Below are 20,816 nucleotides of genomic sequence, written 5' to 3'. Positions count from 1 at the left end.
TCGAGAGCATAAAACTCAAAGTTCGAGAGCATAAAACTCAAAGTTCGAGAGCATAAAGGGCGTTCGAGAGCATAAAACTCAAAGTTCGAGAGCATAAAACTCAAAGTTCGAGAGCATAAAGGGCGTTCGAGAGCATAAAACTCAAAGTTCGAGAGCATAAAACTCAAAGTTCGAGAGCATAAAACTCAAAGTTCGAGAGCATAAAGGGCGTTCGAGAGCATAAAACTCAAAGTTCGAGAGCATAAAACTCAAAGTTCGAGAGCATAAAACTCAAAGTTCGAGAGCATAAAACTCAAAGTTCGAGAGCATAAAGGGCGTTCGAGAGCATAAAACTCAAAGTTCGAGAGCATAAAACTCAAAGTTCGAGAGCATAAAACTCAAAGTTCGAGAGCATAAAACTCAAAGTTCGAGAGCATAAAACTCAAAGTTCGAGAGCATAAAACTCAAAGTTCGAGAGCATAAAACTCAAAGTTCGAGAGCATAAAACTCAAAGTTCGAGAGCATAAAGGGCGTTCGAGAGCATAAAACTCAAAGTTCGAGAGCATAAAACTCAAAGTTCGAGAGCATAAAACTCAAAGTTCGAGAGCATAAAACTCAAAGTTCGAGAGCATAAAGGGCGTTCGAGAGCATAAAACTCAAAGTTCGAGAGCATAAAGGGCGTTCGAGAGCATAAAACTCAAAGTTCGAGAGCATAAAACTCAAAGTTCGAGAGCATAAAACTCAAAGTTCGAGAGCATAAAACTCAAAGTTCGAGAGCATAAAGGGCGTTCGAGAGCATAAAACTCAAAGTTCGAGAGCATAAAACTCAAAGTTCGAGAGCATAAAACTCAAAGTTCGAGAGCATAAAACTCAAAGTTCGAGAGCATAAAGGGCGTTCGAGAGCATAAAACTCAAAGTTCGAGAGCATAAAACTCAAAGTTCGAGAGCATAAAACTCAAAGTTCGAGAGCATAAAACTCAAAGTTCGAGAGCATAAAACTCAAAGTTCGAGAGCATAAAGGGCGTTCGAGAGCATAAAACTCAAAGTTCGAGAGCATAAAACTCAAAGTTCGAGAGCATAAAGGGCGTTCGAGAGCATAAAACTCAAAGTTCGAGAGCATAAAACTCAAAGTTCGAGAGCATAAAACTCAAAGTTCGAGAGCATAAAACTCAAAGTTCGAGAGCATAAAACTCAAAGTTCGAGAGCATAAAACTCAAAGTTCGAGAGCATAAAACTCAAAGTTCGAGAGCATAAAACTCAAAGTTCGAGAGCATAAAGGGCGTTCGAGAGCATAAAACTCAAAGTTCGAGAGCATAAAACTCAAAGTTCGAGAGCATAAAGGGCGTTCGAGAGCATAAAACTCAAAGTTCGAGAGCATAAAACTCAAAGTTCGAGAGCATAAAACTCAAAGTTCGAGAGCATAAAGGGCGTTCGAGAGCATAAAACTCAAAGTTCGAGAGCATAAAACTCAAAGTTCGAGAGCATAAAACTCAAAGTTCGAGAGCATAAAACTCAAAGTTCGAGAGCATAAAGGGCGTTCGAGAGCATAAAACTCAAAGTTCGAGAGCATAAAACTCAAAGTTCGAGAGCATAAAACTCAAAGTTCGAGAGCATAAAACTCAAAGTTCGAGAGCATAAAACTCAAAGTTCGAGAGCATAAAACTCAAAGTTCGAGAGCATAAAACTCAAAGTTCGAGAGCATAAAACTCAAAGTTCGAGAGCATAAAGGGCGTTCGAGAGCATAAAACTCAAAGTTCGAGAGCATAAAACTCAAAGTTCGAGAGCATAAAACTCAAAGTTCGAGAGCATAAAACTCAAAGTTCGAGAGCATAAAGGGCGTTCGAGAGCATAAAACTCAAAGTTCGAGAGCATAAAGGGCGTTCGAGAGCATAAAACTCAAAGTTCGAGAGCATAAAACTCAAAGTTCGAGAGCATAAAACTCAAAGTTCGAGAGCATAAAACTCAAAGTTCGAGAGCATAAAGGGCGTTCGAGAGCATAAAACTCAAAGTTCGAGAGCATAAAACTCAAAGTTCGAGAGCATAAAACTCAAAGTTCGAGAGCATAAAACTCAAAGTTCGAGAGCATAAAGGGCGTTCGAGAGCATAAAACTCAAAGTTCGAGAGCATAAAACTCAAAGTTCGAGAGCATAAAACTCAAAGTTCGAGAGCATAAAACTCAAAGTTCGAGAGCATAAAACTCAAAGTTCGAGAGCATAAAACTCAAAGTTCGAGAGCATAAAGGGCGTTCGAGAGCATAAAACTCAAAGTTCGAGAGCATAAAACTCAAAGTTCGAGAGCATAAAACTCAAAGTTCGAGAGCATAAAGGGCGTTCGAGAGCATAAAACTCAAAGTTCGAGAGCATAAAGGGCGTTCGAGAGCATAAAACTCAAAGTTCGAGAGCATAAAACTCAAAGTTCGAGAGCATAAAACTCAAAGTTCGAGAGCATAAAACTCAAAGTTCGAGAGCATAAAGGGCGTTCGAGAGCATAAAACTCAAAGTTCGAGAGCATAAAACTCAAAGTTCGAGAGCATAAAACTCAAAGTTCGAGAGCATAAAGGGCGTTCGAGAGCATAAAACTCAAAGTTCGAGAGCATAAAACTCAAAGTTCGAGAGCATAAAGGGCGTTCGAGAGCATAAAACTCAAAGTTCGAGAGCATAAAACTCAAAGTTCGAGAGCATAAAACTCAAAGTTCGAGAGCATAAAGGGCGTTCGAGAGCATAAAACTCAAAGTTCGAGAGCATAAAGGGCGTTCGAGAGCATAAAACTCAAAGTTCGAGAGCATAAAACTCAAAGTTCGAGAGCATAAAACTCAAAGTTCGAGAGCATAAAGGGCGTTCGAGAGCATAAAACTCAAAGTTCGAGAGCATAAAACTCAAAGTTCGAGAGCATAAAACTCAAAGTTCGAGAGCATAAAACTCAAAGTTCGAGAGCATAAAGGGCGTTCGAGAGCATAAAACTCAAAGTTCGAGAGCATAAAGGGCGTTCGAGAGCATAAAACTCAAAGTTCGAGAGCATAAAACTCAAAGTTCGAGAGCATAAAACTCAAAGTTCGAGAGCATAAAGGGCGTTCGAGAGCATAAAACTCAAAGTTCGAGAGCATAAAACTCAAAGTTCGAGAGCATAAAACTCAAAGTTCGAGAGCATAAAGGGCGTTCGAGAGCATAAAACTCAAAGTTCGAGAGCATAAAGGGCGTTCGAGAGCATAAAACTCAAAGTTCGAGAGCATAAAACTCAAAGTTCGAGAGCATAAAACTCAAAGTTCGAGAGCATAAAACTCAAAGTTCGAGAGCATAAAGGGCGTTCGAGAGCATAAAACTCAAAGTTCGAGAGCATAAAACTCAAAGTTCGAGAGCATAAAACTCAAAGTTCGAGAGCATAAAACTCAAAGTTCGAGAGCATAAAGGGCGTTCGAGAGCATAAAACTCAAAGTTCGAGAGCATAAAACTCAAAGTTCGAGAGCATAAAACTCAAAGTTCGAGAGCATAAAACTCAAAGTTCGAGAGCATAAAACTCAAAGTTCGAGAGCATAAAACTCAAAGTTCGAGAGCATAAAGGGCGTTCGAGAGCATAAAACTCAAAGTTCGAGAGCATAAAACTCAAAGTTCGAGAGCATAAAACTCAAAGTTCGAGAGCATAAAACTCAAAGTTCGAGAGCATAAAGGGCGTTCGAGAGCATAAAACTCAAAGTTCGAGAGCATAAAACTCAAAGTTCGAGAGCATAAAACTCAAAGTTCGAGAGCATAAAACTCAAAGTTCGAGAGCATAAAGGGCGTTCGAGAGCATAAAACTCAAAGTTCGAGAGCATAAAGGGCGTTCGAGAGCATAAAACTCAAAGTTCGAGAGCATAAAACTCAAAGTTCGAGAGCATAAAACTCAAAGTTCGAGAGCATAAAGGGCGTTCGAGAGCATAAAACTCAAAGTTCGAGAGCATAAAACTCAAAGTTCGAGAGCATAAAACTCAAAGTTCGAGAGCATAAAACTCAAAGTTCGAGAGCATAAAGGGCGTTCGAGAGCATAAAACTCAAAGTTCGAGAGCATAAAGGGCGTTCGAGAGCATAAAACTCAAAGTTCGAGAGCATAAAACTCAAAGTTCGAGAGCATAAAACTCAAAGTTCGAGAGCATAAAGGGCGTTCGAGAGCATAAAACTCAAAGTTCGAGAGCATAAAACTCAAAGTTCGAGAGCATAAAACTCAAAGTTCGAGAGCATAAAACTCAAAGTTCGAGAGCATAAAGGGCGTTCGAGAGCATAAAACTCAAAGTTCGAGAGCATAAAACTCAAAGTTCGAGAGCATAAAACTCAAAGTTCGAGAGCATAAAACTCAAAGTTCGAGAGCATAAAGGGCGTTCGAGAGCAAAAAACTCAAAGTTCGAGAGCATAAAACTCAAAGTTCGAGAGCATAAAGGGCGTTCGAGAGCATAAAACTCAAAGTTCGAGAGCATAAAGGGCGTTCGAGAGCATAAAACTCAAAGTTCGAGAGCATAAAGGGCGTTCGAGAGCATAAAACTCAAAGTTCGAGAGCATAAAACTCAAAGTTCGAGAGCATAAAACTCAAAGTTCGAGAGCATAAAACTCAAAGTTCGAGAGCATAAAACTCAAAGTTCGAGAGCATAAAACTCAAAGTTCGAGAGCATAAAGGGCGTTCGAGAGCATAAAACTCAAAGTTCGAGAGCATAAAACTCAAAGTTCGAGAGCATAAAGGGCGTTCGAGAGCATAAAACTCAAAGTTCGAGAGCATAAAGGGCGTTCGAGAGCATAAAACTCAAAGTTCGAGAGCATAAAGGGCGTTCGAGAGCATAAAACTCAAAGTTCGAGAGCATAAAACTCAAAGTTCGAGAGCATAAAACTCAAAGTTCGAGAGCATAAAGGGCGTTCGAGAGCATAAAACTCAAAGTTGCAATTATACACGAACCGAAAAATTATGAAGTGACCAAAGATACAAGCGGGATATGAGATGCGAGCCACAATGAGCTCGAGCTTTCAACCCTTCCCCAATTTCTATCAAGGATAGCCGGTTGATCTAAAAGTAGCACACAATGTTTCGCCTTGTTTCACAAAAACTACAGATTTTCCTAATATTGTTCCAATTACGCCTAAGAGGGCTTTTATATGATGTATCACTCGACCCATTCCAATGCTTAACTGTAGTAGCTGATTTTGCAGGGAAAACAAAAAAAAGAAACTGAAACACACTTGAAGACGAAGCGTGGCCCTTTTGCAGCTCCCGCTTCAGTTTCCGAAATTTGATTTAGACAAAACTCTGTTTAAATTGATTTTTGATGTTCTACGCTGCAATATAACGTGTCATCGTGAACTTTCGAATAGATTTATACAAAAACTCTTTTATGCAAATTGCCGTATGAACAAGTCTCACAATTCAACTTTACAAAAGCGTCAGAACAGTGGTCGAGCAATGGCAATTGAAACAAGCATAGCTGCTTACTGTGCAAATAGCTCAGAATGTTCCGACTATAGTCTTGAAAAATTTGAAAAAATAAAAAGTTTATTCAAATCAAATAACTGTCGTTTTTTCTGTGTGGTGCGATAAAAAATGTGAACAAAAAATTAGAAATTAGGCAAATGAGACAGCCATATTCACAAAGGTCTATTGGAAATCAAGGTTTCTAGAAAAACGACTAAAAAAAACGAAAAAAATGTAAGAACAATTTTTAAAAATTTCACAAAAATTTTTCTACTTTTTTTTGCCAAAGTTTCTTAAATTTTTGAAGATTTTGATTACCAAAATGGCTCTAAAAACTCCAACAATTATTTTAAATTGAGTAAAACTGCTTAATCTAAGCATAAATAGGCTACCATAAGCCTGTACTCTTACCTTATTATGTCGAAATTAGACCAAAAATCAAAAATTTCCATCCAGTTTTTCTCGACACTGAGAGAAATTTTTCAACAACTTTTAATGTCGTTCATTTTGCGACTGAACTGACTTGATATGTCACTCGACCCAATCCGATGACTAATTGCGGTACTTGATTTTGCACAGCAAAAAAAAAAATTAATAAAAACTTAAACGCACCCGATTACAAATTTCTCTAGTTATTTCAAATGGTCGGAACAAACATATTGTGAGCAAAAATTGGAGGAAACAATGTAATAGCCTTAAAATTGAAGCAAAACCTAATCTGCTGTTCAGGGCTTTTAAATTTTACTGGTGCGAGGTTAAATTGGGAAAATCTTTTCACACTGGAACTGACTTTAAAAGCACTCGTAACAATTGATTTGATGCTCGTGTGAAGTGGAGGGTACAGAAGGGAAAAGAGCCCAATTCCTCATAAGAGCAAAGTGTCTTGCCAATTGTTTTGTCTCATTGTTTTTATCGCACGTGTTTGTTTTCAATAACCACAAAAACCAGATCAAAAATATTCTCGTATGATAAAAATAAAAACGTGCGTCTGAAACACACACGCAAACACCTGCGTTTAAGAAGTAAAGAGAGCATTGCATGCCACATTCTAGTCAGTTGAAACATACGATAGTATTTTAAAGTACGCTGATAATTGAGACAAAAAATACTGCGCACTGTCGCCTATATTAATCGAAAAAATACGATTCCTTAATCAACGACAATATTTTTTTGATTTCACATTTGAAACTTGGATTTGGCGCCTTCTGTTTTAATTATTATACACTTGTTAGTTACAACTACTACTAACTCCTAGTAGTTGGTGAGCGATGCCTGGGAAGAAGGGGAAGAAGGGGAAGAAGAGTGGGGGTGGCAAGAAGAAGAGTGCCAAGGGGGGCAAGGGGGCGGGCGCAGGCGGGGGTCCGACTGTGATAGATGGGATAGCGACCCAGGACATGACCCCCCAGCAGTTGGAGGAGGCGGTGGTGCGCATGCGGGAGGAGATGGACCGGGAGAGGGAGGAGAGGAACTACTTCCAGGTAACACTCACACCACACCACCCATCAAAACCCCCTTGAGCTATCCACTATCCATCCTCATATCTCACAAGGGGCGGCTGTTCTTCTTGTACTTTTAAAGAGGGGGGCAATACAGTGCTGATTTAAATGATCCGGACAAAATGAACAAAACTTGAATTTTCAAAATAGTTTTTCTCAATTTGGGTTAAGATTAGACAAAAAGTGAAAAGAACAAAATTTTCTTAGAATTTCATCAGAATTAGTGAGGAGGAATTTTTTCTCCGAAATTCTCAGCCAACATTTTACCCCAAAAAAGGGGTCATTTTGGGGTACTTTTTCAGTTCCCCCCTTTCAAATTACCGAGTTTTGTGTTTGTTTTACGTGTTTTGACGGCTAAATGCGTGATGTTACGCTGTAAAGTATGAAGAACAAAATCTGTTCAGAATTGTCAATTTGTTCACCACGCTATATTTCATTGCGTTATGACAACGTTAAATAGACTTTTCAAAATTAAATTTGAAAGGGGGGAACTGGAAAAAAGCCCATTTTGGCTTTTTTCAATTAATTGAAAAATTACGCTGAAACTTTTTTGTTAATTGATGAGAAATATATATCACAAAAAGCTTCTTACACAGCCCAACAAAATTTTAGAAGGGTCAAATATCCAAAAATTTGAGTATATTGTTTAAGATTTGTTTTTAAGCAAAGATTTTGTTGAGCTGTGTGAGAAGCTTTTTCAATTAATCAAAAATTACGCTGAAACTATTTTGTTAATTGATGAGAAATATATATCACAAGAAGCTTTTTACACAGGCTTCGGCTCTTTTTCCTTTTCCCCCTCACCTCACATATGGATCGATTTTATGGTGTAACGCGTGGTTTTACAAGGTTAATTATGAAGACCAAATATGTTTGTCATGTCCTAATCAGTCCGTATGCCAAATTTTGTATCAATCCGACAATTTGAACAGAAAAATGACTCTAAAAATTTTGCAGGTGGGGGGAAAAGGAAAAAGAGCCCAGGCTTCTTGTGATATATATTTTGCATCAATTAAAAAAATAGTTTCAGCGTAATTTTTGATAAATTGAAAAGATTCAAAGCCAAAATGACTTATTTTTGGGGTAAAATGTTGGTTGAGAATTTTGGAGAAAAAATTTCCCCACATTAACTCTGATAAAAATCTAAGTGATAGGGTATGAATAATTATGTCGGCTCCTTACAGGAGTTTTATGAGATTAAAAAGTTTTAAAAAAAAGCTAAAACGTAAGCTTTTTACATATAATTAATTTATTAAACTTATAATGTAAAATTTTGAGGAAAGAGTGTATGTCGACCATAGTTTAGGAAGCTATAAACAAAAAAATAAGAATAATAATTTGAGTTAAAGAACTTCGGGTAGGCATATACCTGTGCATACAAATGGTAACCTACAAGGTCGATAACTATTAGAGCTGGAAGACATTTAAATTTTATTTTAAAATACTATTTAAATTGGGCTCTTTTTCTTTTTCCCCCACCTGCAAAGTAAAACAAGTGTTCACTTTCTCCTATTGTCGTGAAAATTGACATGCAGACTAATTAGGCCCTGACAAACATGTTTGGTCTTCATAATAAACCTTTTAAAATCACTCGTTAGATCATAAAATTGATGCTCGTGTGAGGTGGGGGGGGGGGAGGAAAAAGAGCCTTAAATTGCAGCCTGAAACCAATTTTTTTAAACATGGATTCAGGCCTGTACTGAAAATCATATACAAAACTTCAACAAACAGTTTCATTTTACCAAACTACCAGTTAGTGCAACTCATTTTGAGTAAAAATTCAATAAAAAAGCTGTCAATTGTAGCTATGGAGCTTTTTTCTTCTGTTTTCTACTGTTTTTTGCGTTTCACTTTGTGCACCAAATAGTTTCTTCATTGATTTATTGATTATGCTTGCGATTAGCAAGCGGTATTAATTTGGAATGTAGAAATTTTTTTGGGTTAACAGAATCACTCGAATCAATTGGTACCTTAGTTCATAATGAATTCAAGTTTCTAAGCGTATTCGGCACACTTAGTCTGGAGGTAACAAACACACCTGAGATGCTAAAGGTCATGGGTGATAATCTGACAGAATCTGTTTTTTTTTCAAACGATTTCTGCAGCCTGTAATTCTACTAAAATTGACTCCGTTTTTTTCTGTTTAAAACTTGGCTTTTTTCCAGTCCCCCCTTTGATTTTTGAGTCGCATAATTTTGTAATTTTACCAGGGGGGGTGGAAAACTGGAAAAGAGTCAAAAACTTTTTTCTGCCCAACTGAATTCGGCTTAATTTTTTTTTCATGGCTTAGTGAACTTGTTTTCAGGCGTTTTAACGGCAACGTATGTTTTATGTTCAACTCTGGAGTGCTCCAAAAATTTAAAAACTGAATAGAATTAGAGCTCAAGTTTTTCATGATAACTTTTTATTCTGGCATGTTTTTTTTTCTTTTTTTGGCTTGATAGATTTCGACATATATTATATTGGCTCATTTGCCTCATACTGTCTATCGACGAGAAAAAATTGTGTTTTATGTGCCTGACTGTGTTTGAGGTTGAGAGGGACTTCATAACTTCTGGTTAATTTTAAAATATTTTTGATTTTTTTTACGCTTTTTTATTTTCCTTTTTTGAGCTGAATAGGTTCGCCCTACATTTTTTCGACTAGTTGGACTCTTATTGTTTCATTACACGACCAAACCAAGTTTTTTGAGTGTTTGTGCGCTTTGAGGGTGCGGTGGACTTTTCAGAAGAAGTCTTAACTTTGTTTTGCTTACTAGTGAATAAAATTATCCGGGAAATTCAAAAAATCCTACAAACTGTTTGATTGCATTATTTTCTGTCTCCAGTATATGTTGTAAGCACTTAACTATTATGGGCTTCCCCCCCTCCTCCCACCTGAAAAATTTCATCGCTGAAATTTTGTTCACGTGATACGAATGTTACTGAAATTGGCATGCGATCTGATTAGGCCATGAAAAACATATTTGGTCTCCATAACTAACTCTGTAAAACCCCTCGTTACACCGTAAAATTGATGCTTTTGTGACGTGGGGAAAAGGGAAAAATAGCCCTAATAGGTTATAAGGGGCATGCAGAAAAAAACTAAGGCTCTTTTTCTTTTCCCCCACCTGCTAAATTTTTAGAGTAACTTTTCTGTTCAAATTTTCGTTCAAAATGTCAGGTTGTTACAAAATAAATTATCAGGCATACGGACTGATTAGGACATGACAAACATATTTGGTCATCATAATTAATCTTGTAAAACCACGCGTTACACCATAAAATCGATGCTTATATGAGGTGGGGGGTCAATTTTTTTACTAGTATTGTTACAGTTCACATATTTGGTGTTCATAATTTAAAAAAAGAGCCCAAGAAAAACATATTTAGTCTTCATCTTTAAACTTGTAAAACCCCTCGTTACACCATAAAATTAATTGATGAGGTGGGCAAATAAAACAGGAAACCCTGTTTGTGTTGTTAAAAATGTTGTTGCATGTGGAGCAGTTGCCCCTCGATCTCTTGACCTTGAACCCCGTAGTCTCTTGATTTGTAAGGGCGGGTATGACTGAGCTCTTCATTCCGCAAATAGGAAGCTGTTAGGATTTAGGCATATAGAGGGTCACTTGGGCGTTTCAAGCGCAGGGCTTCAACTACTCTACACCAATCAGCCCTACCGATATAGATTCGAACACAAAATATCTCGATCGTAGACTCTCGGACGTTAATTTCTGTGCTACACAATTCCCCGAAGTATCTTCCATATGAGAATAGTTTAAGCAGTTGGTGCGTAAATTAGACTAGGTTCTCTTTCTTTCTTCACAAGAAGAGATTTTCTTGTTTCTTACCTCACGTTTCTTACATCAATACCTTTTTTTCGAATATCCAAGTTGGAACTCTTCTCCCCCCGTCCTCGCACCTCACATCTCCCACCTCGCTTTTTTCCTTCTTCCCACCATCAGGGGTTGGTGGAAAAGAGTCGAAACGTTCTCAAAGGAATTCAAATCTTTTTGGAAAATAGTATTTGAAATATAAATTTGCTTGGTTGTTGAAATTCAAAACGTTCAAAGTTGTTTTAATTGCAGTTTTGTATTCCCTTTATCAACAAGCTCCTACAGCTCCGCAGAAGGTGTTTGGATCGAGCACAGCCAATATCACCTCGACAAAAGCTTCCCCATTTTTATCAGCAAACTCTTTGCACATCGTTTTAGCGTCCTCGTTTGAGACTTTGTCGCAGTAGTCCGACATTTTCGGCATCAGCATTTTGACAGCGGAGCCGACGACGGTGCTGACCGTCCCTATTCCCATAGTACAGGCCATACATGTTTTAAATCCCCGATCCATGTCCAGGTCGTCCTTCTGGTCCGGTCGGATGTAGATCGGACCCGGAGAAGCAAAAGCGCTGACAATCAAGGAGATTCCTATCAAAGCTACTTGCATCATTTTCACGTCTTTGACTGCAATTGGTTTTTACTGAAATTTTAAGCGAACTGATCTTAATTTGAATGCTCGTTTTGATAATCTGGAAATTTACCGCTTAATTTAGCGCGGGTTGAAATTGAGTAAATTAAATATGCGATCCGGAATATGTATTCACGGCAAATTTTTCTCACTTTTCATTTGAAGAATGAAATCAGTTCATATTTTGAAGGAAATAATGATCAAATTTTGTCCCATTGAAGCATCTCCCATTCACTTGATAGTTCAAATTTCCCGATTGTTATGAAAACTTCTATGCGGACTAATTAGGCCGTGAAAAAAGAGCCAAGTGCATCATTTTTTTTGCCGTGTTTTTGATTATTACCATTTGTTTCTGTGGCTCTTTTCCACTCCCCCACCCACAATTGAATTCAAGTTTTGAAAACTAATTTTACTTTGACATAATGAAATGAAACTTTTCATGGTGAAAAAGTAACCATTTTGGGCTCTTTTCCAGTTCCCCCCATTTGATTTTTTTGGAAATTTAATATATGAAAACTTATTTAAAATGACTTTTCATGTTATAACCTGCATTAAAACGCGTCAGCGTGAACAGGTGAGCAAACTTTCACAACATTTCTTACATGCAAAATGCCGTGTGAACAATTTTTCAACAGCTTTATTTTTAAATTTTACGAGAGGGTGGGAAAATAGAAAAGAGCCCCTATGTCTACAAAAGAAACAAACTTTGGCTCTTTTTTCTCTTCTCCCACTTTATATAAGCATCAGTTCGCTCTTTTTCCTCTCCCCCCACCTGTAAATTTTTATATTTGAAGTTTCTGTTCACTTTGTCCGATTGTCATGAAAAATGGCATGTAGACTAATTAGGCAATGACAAACATTTTTGGTCTGCATTATTAACCTTGTAAGACCGCTCGTTAGACCATATAATTCATGTTTGAGTGAGGTTGGGGGACGGAAAAAAACCCATCAGTTTTATGGTTTAATGAGGGGTTTCATGAGATTAAAAAGTTTTAAAAAAGCTAATAAGTAAGCGTTTTACATATAATTGATTTATTAAAGTTACAATGTAAAGTTTTGAGGAAATAGTCTATGTCGACCATAGTTCAGGAAGCTATAAGCAAAAAAATAATAAAATTTGAATAAAAGAACTTCGGGTAGGCATATACCTGTGTATACAAATGGTAAGCTACAAAGTCGATAACTAATAGAGCTGGAAGACATATAAATTTTAATTTGAAATACTATTAAAATTGCAGCCTGAATCCATAACATGGATTCAGTCCTGCACTGAAAAACATATACAAAACTTCAACCATGAGCGTTTAGACAACTTCAAAATTCGGCTCTTTCCCAGGCTCCTTTCCAGTTTCCCACCCCCTCGATAAACTACATACGAAACAAAGCTGTTCAAAAGTTGGTCAAACGGAATTTTTCATGTTAGAAATGTTGTAAAAAATTGCCCAACTATTCACGCTGACACGTTTTGATGCAGCTCATAACATGAAATTTCCATTCAAATAGACTTTCATGTAATGAATTTCAGGAAAAAATCAAGAGGGGTGGAACTGGAACATTAGTTTGATCACTATGCAAAAGTTCATTAAAATGTGTCAATGTTAACAGGTGTTTTTCCAAACTGAAATTCAAATATCGGGGGGAGGGGGGGGGGGCGGTGGGAAAGAGCCAAAATTACTCAATATCGGAATAAAATACTCTCAATATATTGCAAAGTTTCGTTTCGTATCAAATTGTGTACATTTTTTCGACGCCGTTCTTATTTTTACACTGGCTTAAAATAAACACTTTGAATTCGTTTCATTACGAGGCCAAACTGCACACTGGATAGGCGCACAATTTTGTGTCTCTATATTCTGGGATTCCAGAGATAAATCTTTATATATGTTCCAAAATGTAAGTTCGTTGCACTTACGAAAGTTTCGTGGATTCCGCGTACAAATAACTTAGCGTAAATTTTGTATCATTTTAAAACAATTTTCAAGACCGCAATTTTGTTCAATTTTGTTTTGGTCAAAGCGAGACCATTATTTTGGCTAAATCAAAAATGTATAAGCATTTTTTTTCTCGTTTTTATCTTTTTGGTGGGCTCTTATAATATTTTTGCTAAGTAACCTTGTTGTTCTTCTGTATAAAAGACTTAAAATATATTTTTTTCTGCAATATTTTATACAGTAGAACAACAAAATTACTTAGCAAAAATATTATAAATGCCCTCCAAAAAGATAAATACGAGAAATAAATTCTAAGGCATTTTTGATTTAGCCGAAATCATGGTCTGGCCAAGACAAAATTAAACAAAATTGCGTTATTTAAAATTGTAAAGAATTTTCCTTTAAGACAATAGCGATGCTAAGAAAAAAAACTCAAAACAACTATAGCTCAGGCTGCCTTATATTTGATTACTTACTTTTTTGATCAAAACGATGTTTCAGAGTGTTTAAAGTTATTTGTATAAAGAAAAATGGAATACATAAGTAAAATTTCGAAACGAATTCATAGAGAACCAATTTTTTAAAGACCAACATCTTAAAACGCGTTTTTTTTAAATTGGTTTGAGTTTAGGTGAAAACTTATCAAGAAAAAACTTGCTTAAAATTTTAGCAGAATTAATATGGTGTAATTTGTTTTGCGAAATTCGGGCCCAAAGTTTTACCCCAAAAATTGTTCATTTTGGTTTTTCTCAGTTAATCAAAAATTACGCCAAAAATACCCGGTCGATCACAAACACAATTATATCAAAGTGAGCCCCTTACTTAGCTCAACAAACTTTAAGAAAATATTTAACAATTTAGTAGTTGAAAACATGTGGCCAATTCTGTTTGACAAATTGAAAAATAAAAATTATTTGGCTGATTCCAGTCCCCCTTTGATTTGTTGAAGTTAGGTTGATGATAACATCTATTTAAATGACTTTGGATGCAATAAAACTGTAATAAAAATATGTAAGCGCGATCAAATGAACAAAATATCAAAACAATGTTTTTCATGTAAGTTATCGTTCATAACCTTTTGGACAAATTTTTGTTGTGATTTTTGAGCGTGGTGGTAAACTGGAAAAAAAAAACAATTTATTCTGTCATCTGAAAGCTTAAAAATTAAATCTGGGTTCACACCAAAATCATGGTCTTTTTTTATTCATTTATGTAAAAAAAAACGCAGTCTGTGCTACGCTATAGACACAATTTCACGAATAAAGGGTCGTTGAAAAAATTAATAATCAGAAAAAAGGTTTCCTGGCCAAAAAAACTATTTTGCCTGCTTTTTGAAGTTTTAAGTTTTCTATTGTCAAGTGAATATCACAAATAATACGATTTTTATATATCTGAGAGGTGTTATGAACTTTTTCTCTATACACACCGTTATGGAAATGTCTGATGAGCAATTTTCTTGCATGGAATTGTATCACGAGCGTTTCATGTATGGAGGTCAACCCGGGATGCACAGAAAAATATAATTGCTTGAAACACTTTGATGAAGTTTATCGTTTCAGGACTGATAATCATAATCATAATAAAAAAATTGTTTGCACTAAAGATTCCATTTACTGTAAAAATCATTGCATTTACAACAAAATGAAATCTTATCGCAAGAATGCCGTGGAATTCGAGCCCGTTTTCAGGCGCCTCTGATTCTGTAATGGCGTATGTTTGTTTGTAATTCCCATAGTAAACCAACAAATTCAAACTAAAATATCTGATGCAAAAATTGAGGAAAACTGAAAAACAGAAGAAAAAACTCAGCAGTTTACCCACCTTTTACAACAAAGATTTTGATATGCAATTTCTACTCAAAAATGAGTTTAAACATATGATAAATTTAGAGAATGAAGTTTCCCAAAAACTCATGAATGAAGATTTGTATTTGAAGTTGTGTGCAGCTCTGAATCCGGGGTACAAAATCTGGGTGTCATTTTTAAAAAATGACAACTATTATAGTTGTAATCGTTATTGAATTTTTTGGTTGGCATTCAGCAGGTTTCTGCCTAACTGAAACTCTTATACTGAAAAGTTTAATCACATTTTTTTTTTCAGTTACAGCTTCCTGAACTCTGGTCGATATGCACTCTTCTCTCAAATTTTTCCATAGTAACGTTTATAAATGATAGATATATAATGCGGGAGTTGTGTACGTGTTAATGTTGTAGTGAGTATAATGAGTAAAATGTGTGTTGCGTGTTTAGTTGGAGCGTGACAAGATCAACACGTTCTGGGAGATCACGAAGCGACAGCTGGACGAGAGCAGGGCGGAGATGAGGAACAAGGACAAGGAGATGGAGGATGCGGAGGAGAGACACCAGGTGGAGATCAAGGTCTACAAGCAGAAGGTATGTCCCCCCTCCCCCTCCCCTCCCCCTCCCATCATCACAATAGATCACAACATAATATATGTATGCGTACCCACAATGGAACAGAAACATAAACCTAAAGTCAAGCATTAACTGTTACAAACTTCCTGATGTGTGTGGCTATTGAAGCGTATGGTTTGAGGTTATGAGTGGTGATGTTGTGTGATGTTGTGAACAGGTGAAGCATTTGATCTACGAGCACCAGAACAAGATCAGTGAGCTGAAGGCGGACGGGGCAGTGGCCATCAAACTGGCCCAGGACGACCACCGCCACTCGGAGAACGAATTGCGCCAGAACACCAGGTCCCTCAAGGTACACAATAGATAGTGCATGTGCTATCACTTCATTAAGTGCAATTAGAGCTGAAGTTTAAAAAAAATTAGGGCGGAAACAATTAAGATGAGTTAGTTCCAACTGGATAGAATGCGTAAAGTTAAGTTTCACTGCCTACGATGGCGTAGTAATGTGTCGTGTGTTCAGGTGGACTTGAAGGAGAAGGAGTTGTCGCACGAGGATGTGATCAAAGACCTGCAGTTGAAGAATGACGAGCTCATGTCCAAGATGAGGAGTGACTTCGAGCGACAGGTGAGGGAGATAGAGGGCAAGTACGAGAAGAAGATGCGGGATCTGAGGGACGAGCTGGAGTTGCGGAGGAAGACGGAGATCCACGAGATAGAGGAGCGGAAGAACACCCAGATCAACACTCTGATGAAGAACCACGAGAAGGCGTTCAGCGACATCAAGAACTACTACAACGACATCACCCTCAACAACCTCGCTCTCATCAACTCCCTCAAGGAACAGGTGGAGACTATGAAGGACCAGGCGGAGAAGAAGGAGAAGATGATGAACGAGATCAAGTCGGAGAACAAGCGCCTCACCGAGCCACTCAACAAGGCCAAGGAGGAGGTGGCAGAACTGAGACGCCAACTGGCCAACTACGAGAAGGACAAGACTGCCCTGGCCTCCACCAAGTCCAGACTGAAGATACTCTCGGAGGAGCATCGCAACTTGAAGTGGGAACATGAGACACTAGAGCAGAGGTTCGACAAGACACAAACGGAGAGAGATGAACTCTACAAGAAGTTTTTGAAGGCCATCCAGGAAGTGCAGCAGAAGTCCAGTTTTAAGAACCTGCTCCTGGAAAAGAAACTGGGGGCGCTCGCTGACACGTTGGAAAAGAAGGAGGCGCAGCTGAACGAGGTGTTGTCGGCTTCTAACCTGGACCCGACTGCTCTGTCCGTGGTAACTCGTAAATTGGAGGATGTTCTGGACGCCAAGAACAGCGCCATCAAGGACCTCCAGTACGAGTTGGCGAGAGTGTGTAAGGCACACAACGACCTCATGCGGACTTACGAGGCCAAGTTGAGCTCGTTCGGGATCCCGATTGACGAACTGGGCTTTAAACCCCTGGAGTCCACCGTGTCAGGCCAGGCACTGGGACAGGGTCCCGCTGGGCTGGTCGCCGCATCCAACTGACCCATATAGATCCGCAAAAATGGAAAAAAGAAAAGTTACGTTGCATGCTGTTTGCCTTTTTTAAACGAAATTGTAAAGCGTTGATAAGATGAGCTATTTTATAAGCACAACTTTTTGATTTTCAGAGCAAACTTTTGAAGAGTGTGATAATCTTTTTTTTTTGCTTTTCAATCTCCAATACAAATCTGGAAATAACGCATAGCAATCAATGACCAAAAATTGTAGCGGTAAGGCTTTAATATAGCTCATCATATTTAAAAACCAAATAAGTTTCTTATATTTCAAAAGCCATCCAATAAGTACAGATTTTAGAATACAATGGTCCTTGTGAAAATACATTTTTATTGTTCTATCAGCTGTTTTGAAAAGAATTGCTGTCAGTGATTCCATTGGGATGAGAAAGAACTCAAACGATATCGGAAAAGTCATCTTGATATTGCTCCGAGTTTAGTTGCATGTTTCTTACAGTGTTTTGCTCAATTAGTAGAAATAGTTCAGTCACGAGACAAGGTCCCAGATTCATGTCCAGACTTTCCAGACAAATTTTTGGCATGTCCAAACATTCGCAGCCGAAATTAGTAATGACCGAAATTAGCCACATTGGTCCGTCGCGAATTTCGCGAACGAAACGGGGATAGCTCGACCGAAACATCGCCACCCATATATGGTATGCCTAGATTTTCGCGACCGAAAAGCTTAGCCGCGATTTTCGCGACCAAGCAGGAAACGGCGCAACCAGCGCAGCTCAGGAAACAGCGGGACCGGCGCGACAAAAATTAGCCATTTCCAGACTTTCGCGACAGGTTCGCCGGTGCGAGCAAACTTTTTTAACTGATAGAATAATTGTACATACAAGTGGTTGCGAATTTTGTTTTCTTTCGAACAATATACTGAGAATTGGCAGATAACGCTTTGGTGTTTTCATTGGAACAATTTAAAATACAAGACTGAAATCTTGACCAATAATCGGTTAAATTTTTAAAACGATATAATTTGATACATTTCTAAATCTATTGACTCGAAAAGAGTAATTGTCCGCATCCATTTTCAAGCGTTAATAATCGATTATGTCACAATTTTGGTACCATTCCTACTAAAATTGAGAAACAATCGATTTTAATCAATTAATATCGATTATAACCTCTCTTTTTGAAATCAAAATTTAATCAATTATAAAACATTTAATCGACTATAATCGATTTTTAAACGTCTATTTTTCGATAGAATTGAAATCAATTATAATACATTATAATCCATTGTTTTTAGTCCGATTTCTAATTCATGAATGTTGCACACAAATTCATTATAATTGATTATAATAGATCATAATCCCTTTTGTTTGCCCATTTTGTCTTCGAAGTTACACCAATTTGCTTATACTTTATATTTTTCCTAGACGTTGGTTCCTGTGAAAAAATAGAAATCTGTTTTTAAAATTTTCAAATCAATTCAAATTTTTGAGATTTTTTCTTTTCTTCCCCATCAAAATTATTTTATAATGCAAAACTTAAGCTTTTTTAACCTTCAAAACATCAGCAAACTGATTCAGTTTCATGATTGATTCGGAAGATTTATTTTTCACCTACCGAGGGAACCTTTCAGATAAAATGAAAAGATCTCTATGAAACTTTTGTTTCGTGGTAAAACTTTGTGTTCAGATGAACCAAAGTGTGACAAGAGATCTTTCTCTTAGAGATTTTGTTATTGACACAAAGTTAATAACCCATAAGATATAGTTCAAATATTGATTCGGTTTGGCAAATTTTGGCAAAATAGGAGATTATAATCGATTATAATTGATTTTAAAGGCTTTTTGTATGAACTATAATCAATTATAGTTGATTATAAAATATTTTAATTTCTAGGAAAAAATCACGATTATAATCAATTATAAATACTTTAAACATCTAATTTTGGTAATTATAATCCATTAAAATTGTCCAAAAATTGTCATAATAATCAGTTGTAATCGATTACTTACGCCTAAACTTGGATTCGGGTGGTTTCCTATTATTGGTTTGAAACCAGAGAAATTCAGCGCCGAATCAGCGTTGAATAAGTCATGCAAGATAACTGCAGACAACTGAAAAACAACAATAGCAATCCAAATAATTCAAAAAGAGCTAATTAAGTGGTTTAACAGTGCCCATTCAACACTGAGTTGACTATTTGCAGCTTTTTTTTTCAATTATAAATCAGTATTTGTTTTATTTACGTCTTGTCTTTATTTTGAAATATCCAAATCCAAGTAACGAAAGTTTACGTTTGACAGACTCAAGTTCCTTGACAACAAATCAGGAATAACATCTTCGACGAATGTTTGGATTATTTGCAGATCCGGGTTGCTTACTGTAGATGGCAACATGCAATCACACACATTCCTATATGGTTTGCATGGAAAATGTCTAATTAGACTCCGAGCATGAACGTTTTCGAAAGCTGTGAAAAAGTTTTTTTAACTGGTAGAAAAATCATGCATACAAGTGATTGCAAAATTGGAGTTCATCCAATCAAACTTATTGACTCCGAATTAATAAATTGCCTCCCATAAAAGGGGTTCAAAACAGGAAATCAGCGGTGAGTCAGTGCTAAAGAATATATTGGCGTAGATGACAGAGGCTCTAACAGATGTAACTCTAAGCTGATTAGCGCTGAATCAGCTCTTTAAGTATCTTTGAAATCAAGAATGAGTGGGCGTTGAAACTGACTTTGAGTTTTTCAAAACTAAGAAACGTATTATAATTTTATTTTCGACAGACTCAATTTCGCCAAAATAAAAAAAGATTACATCCTTAGCAAGTTTTTGGATTATTAGCAAAATCGGTTTGCTTACTATATAAGATAATGAGCAATCATACACATACATAAACGGTTTGCTTGAAAGATGAACAGTTAGACTCCGATCACAATTTTTTTTCGATAGCTCTTACATTTTTTTTCTACTGCTAAAATTATCATGCAAACGTTTCTTAACCACTAGGAAAGCTGTAGAATAAACTGAAGTGTTCATCATGCACCATATAAGGTGTTATCTCTGGAAAAAAAAACGTTTTTAAATAAAAAAAATATACTTTTTTTATATTACACGAAATCATTATCAAACATGATACATTTAGTTGCAATCTGTGTTTCGGTTCCGTTTCAACAATTTTTTGAAACATTCAATCTTTTCTGATAAAATTTTGATTTTGGGTGTAGGATTGGTGATCCTAAGACCCTTTAGCCAAAATAAGAACTGAACGTACAACATTTTACCATGGGACTTGCATGCAGTAAGGTAAGGCTAATAGTAAACTGTGCGTAAAATAGATCAGTCATTAAGTTAATTAGCACAGAGAACAAATGGTCGAATTCGAAACAGTTCTTGCTTGGAAGATATCGTCACCCCTATGCCAGAAAATAAACTTTTCTCGATAAACTTGTTTTCTATAAAAGAAAATCGGCGATCCCCCCAAATCGGAAATAAGGAAGCTATCCTTATGACACTCAGAGGAGTCATACTAGAGATCTGACCCGTGCATACGAAAAACGGGACCCCTCAGACCCATGGGGGACAAGTGATAACGGTCCCGGAAGTGTAATTGGCACTATCAGAACTCGCCAACTAGCAGTCGTTTTAAGCTCAAATTTTTGTATGCTCTAGGCCTTGT

At 37.0% G+C, this 20,816-nt stretch overlaps 2 protein-coding genes across 4 annotated transcripts in view; one reads left to right on the top strand and one right to left on the bottom strand.

The window, feature by feature from the left end:
• Positions 1 to 20,816, bottom strand: part of LOC134853034 (uncharacterized) — a 273,968-nt gene that overhangs the window by 200,811 nt on the left and 52,341 nt on the right. The window lies entirely within an intron of this gene.
• Positions 6,369 to 17,323, top strand: LOC134853031 (dynein regulatory complex subunit 4-like). Its single transcript, XM_063868955.1, has 4 exons — positions 6,369 to 6,881; positions 15,522 to 15,665; positions 15,865 to 15,999; positions 16,168 to 17,323. The coding sequence occupies exons 1-4, from the start codon at positions 6,672 to 6,674 to the stop codon at positions 17,164 to 17,166; spliced, it is 1,488 nt and encodes a 495-aa protein (XP_063725025.1). The 5' UTR covers positions 6,369 to 6,671; the 3' UTR covers positions 17,167 to 17,323.

Source organism: Symsagittifera roscoffensis, chromosome 8, assembly GCF_963678635.1.
Source record: "Symsagittifera roscoffensis chromosome 8, txSymRosc1.1, whole genome shotgun sequence".
Taxonomy (NCBI): Eukaryota; Metazoa; Xenacoelomorpha; order Acoela; family Convolutidae; genus Symsagittifera; species Symsagittifera roscoffensis.
This window is presented reverse-complemented; position numbering and strand designations above follow the sequence as displayed.

Coding starts and splice junctions, on each gene's coding strand:
- LOC134853031 (XM_063868955.1), top strand. CDS start 6,672: ATGCCTGGGAAGAAGGGGAAGAAGGGGAAGAAGAGTGGGGGTGGCAAG. Junction 6,882..15,521: donor AGGAGAGGAACTACTTCCAG/GTAACACTCACA, acceptor TTGCGTGTTTAG/TTGGAGCGTGACAAGATCAA. Junction 16,000..16,167: donor AGAACACCAGGTCCCTCAAG/GTACACAATAGA, acceptor TCGTGTGTTCAG/GTGGACTTGAAGGAGAAGGA.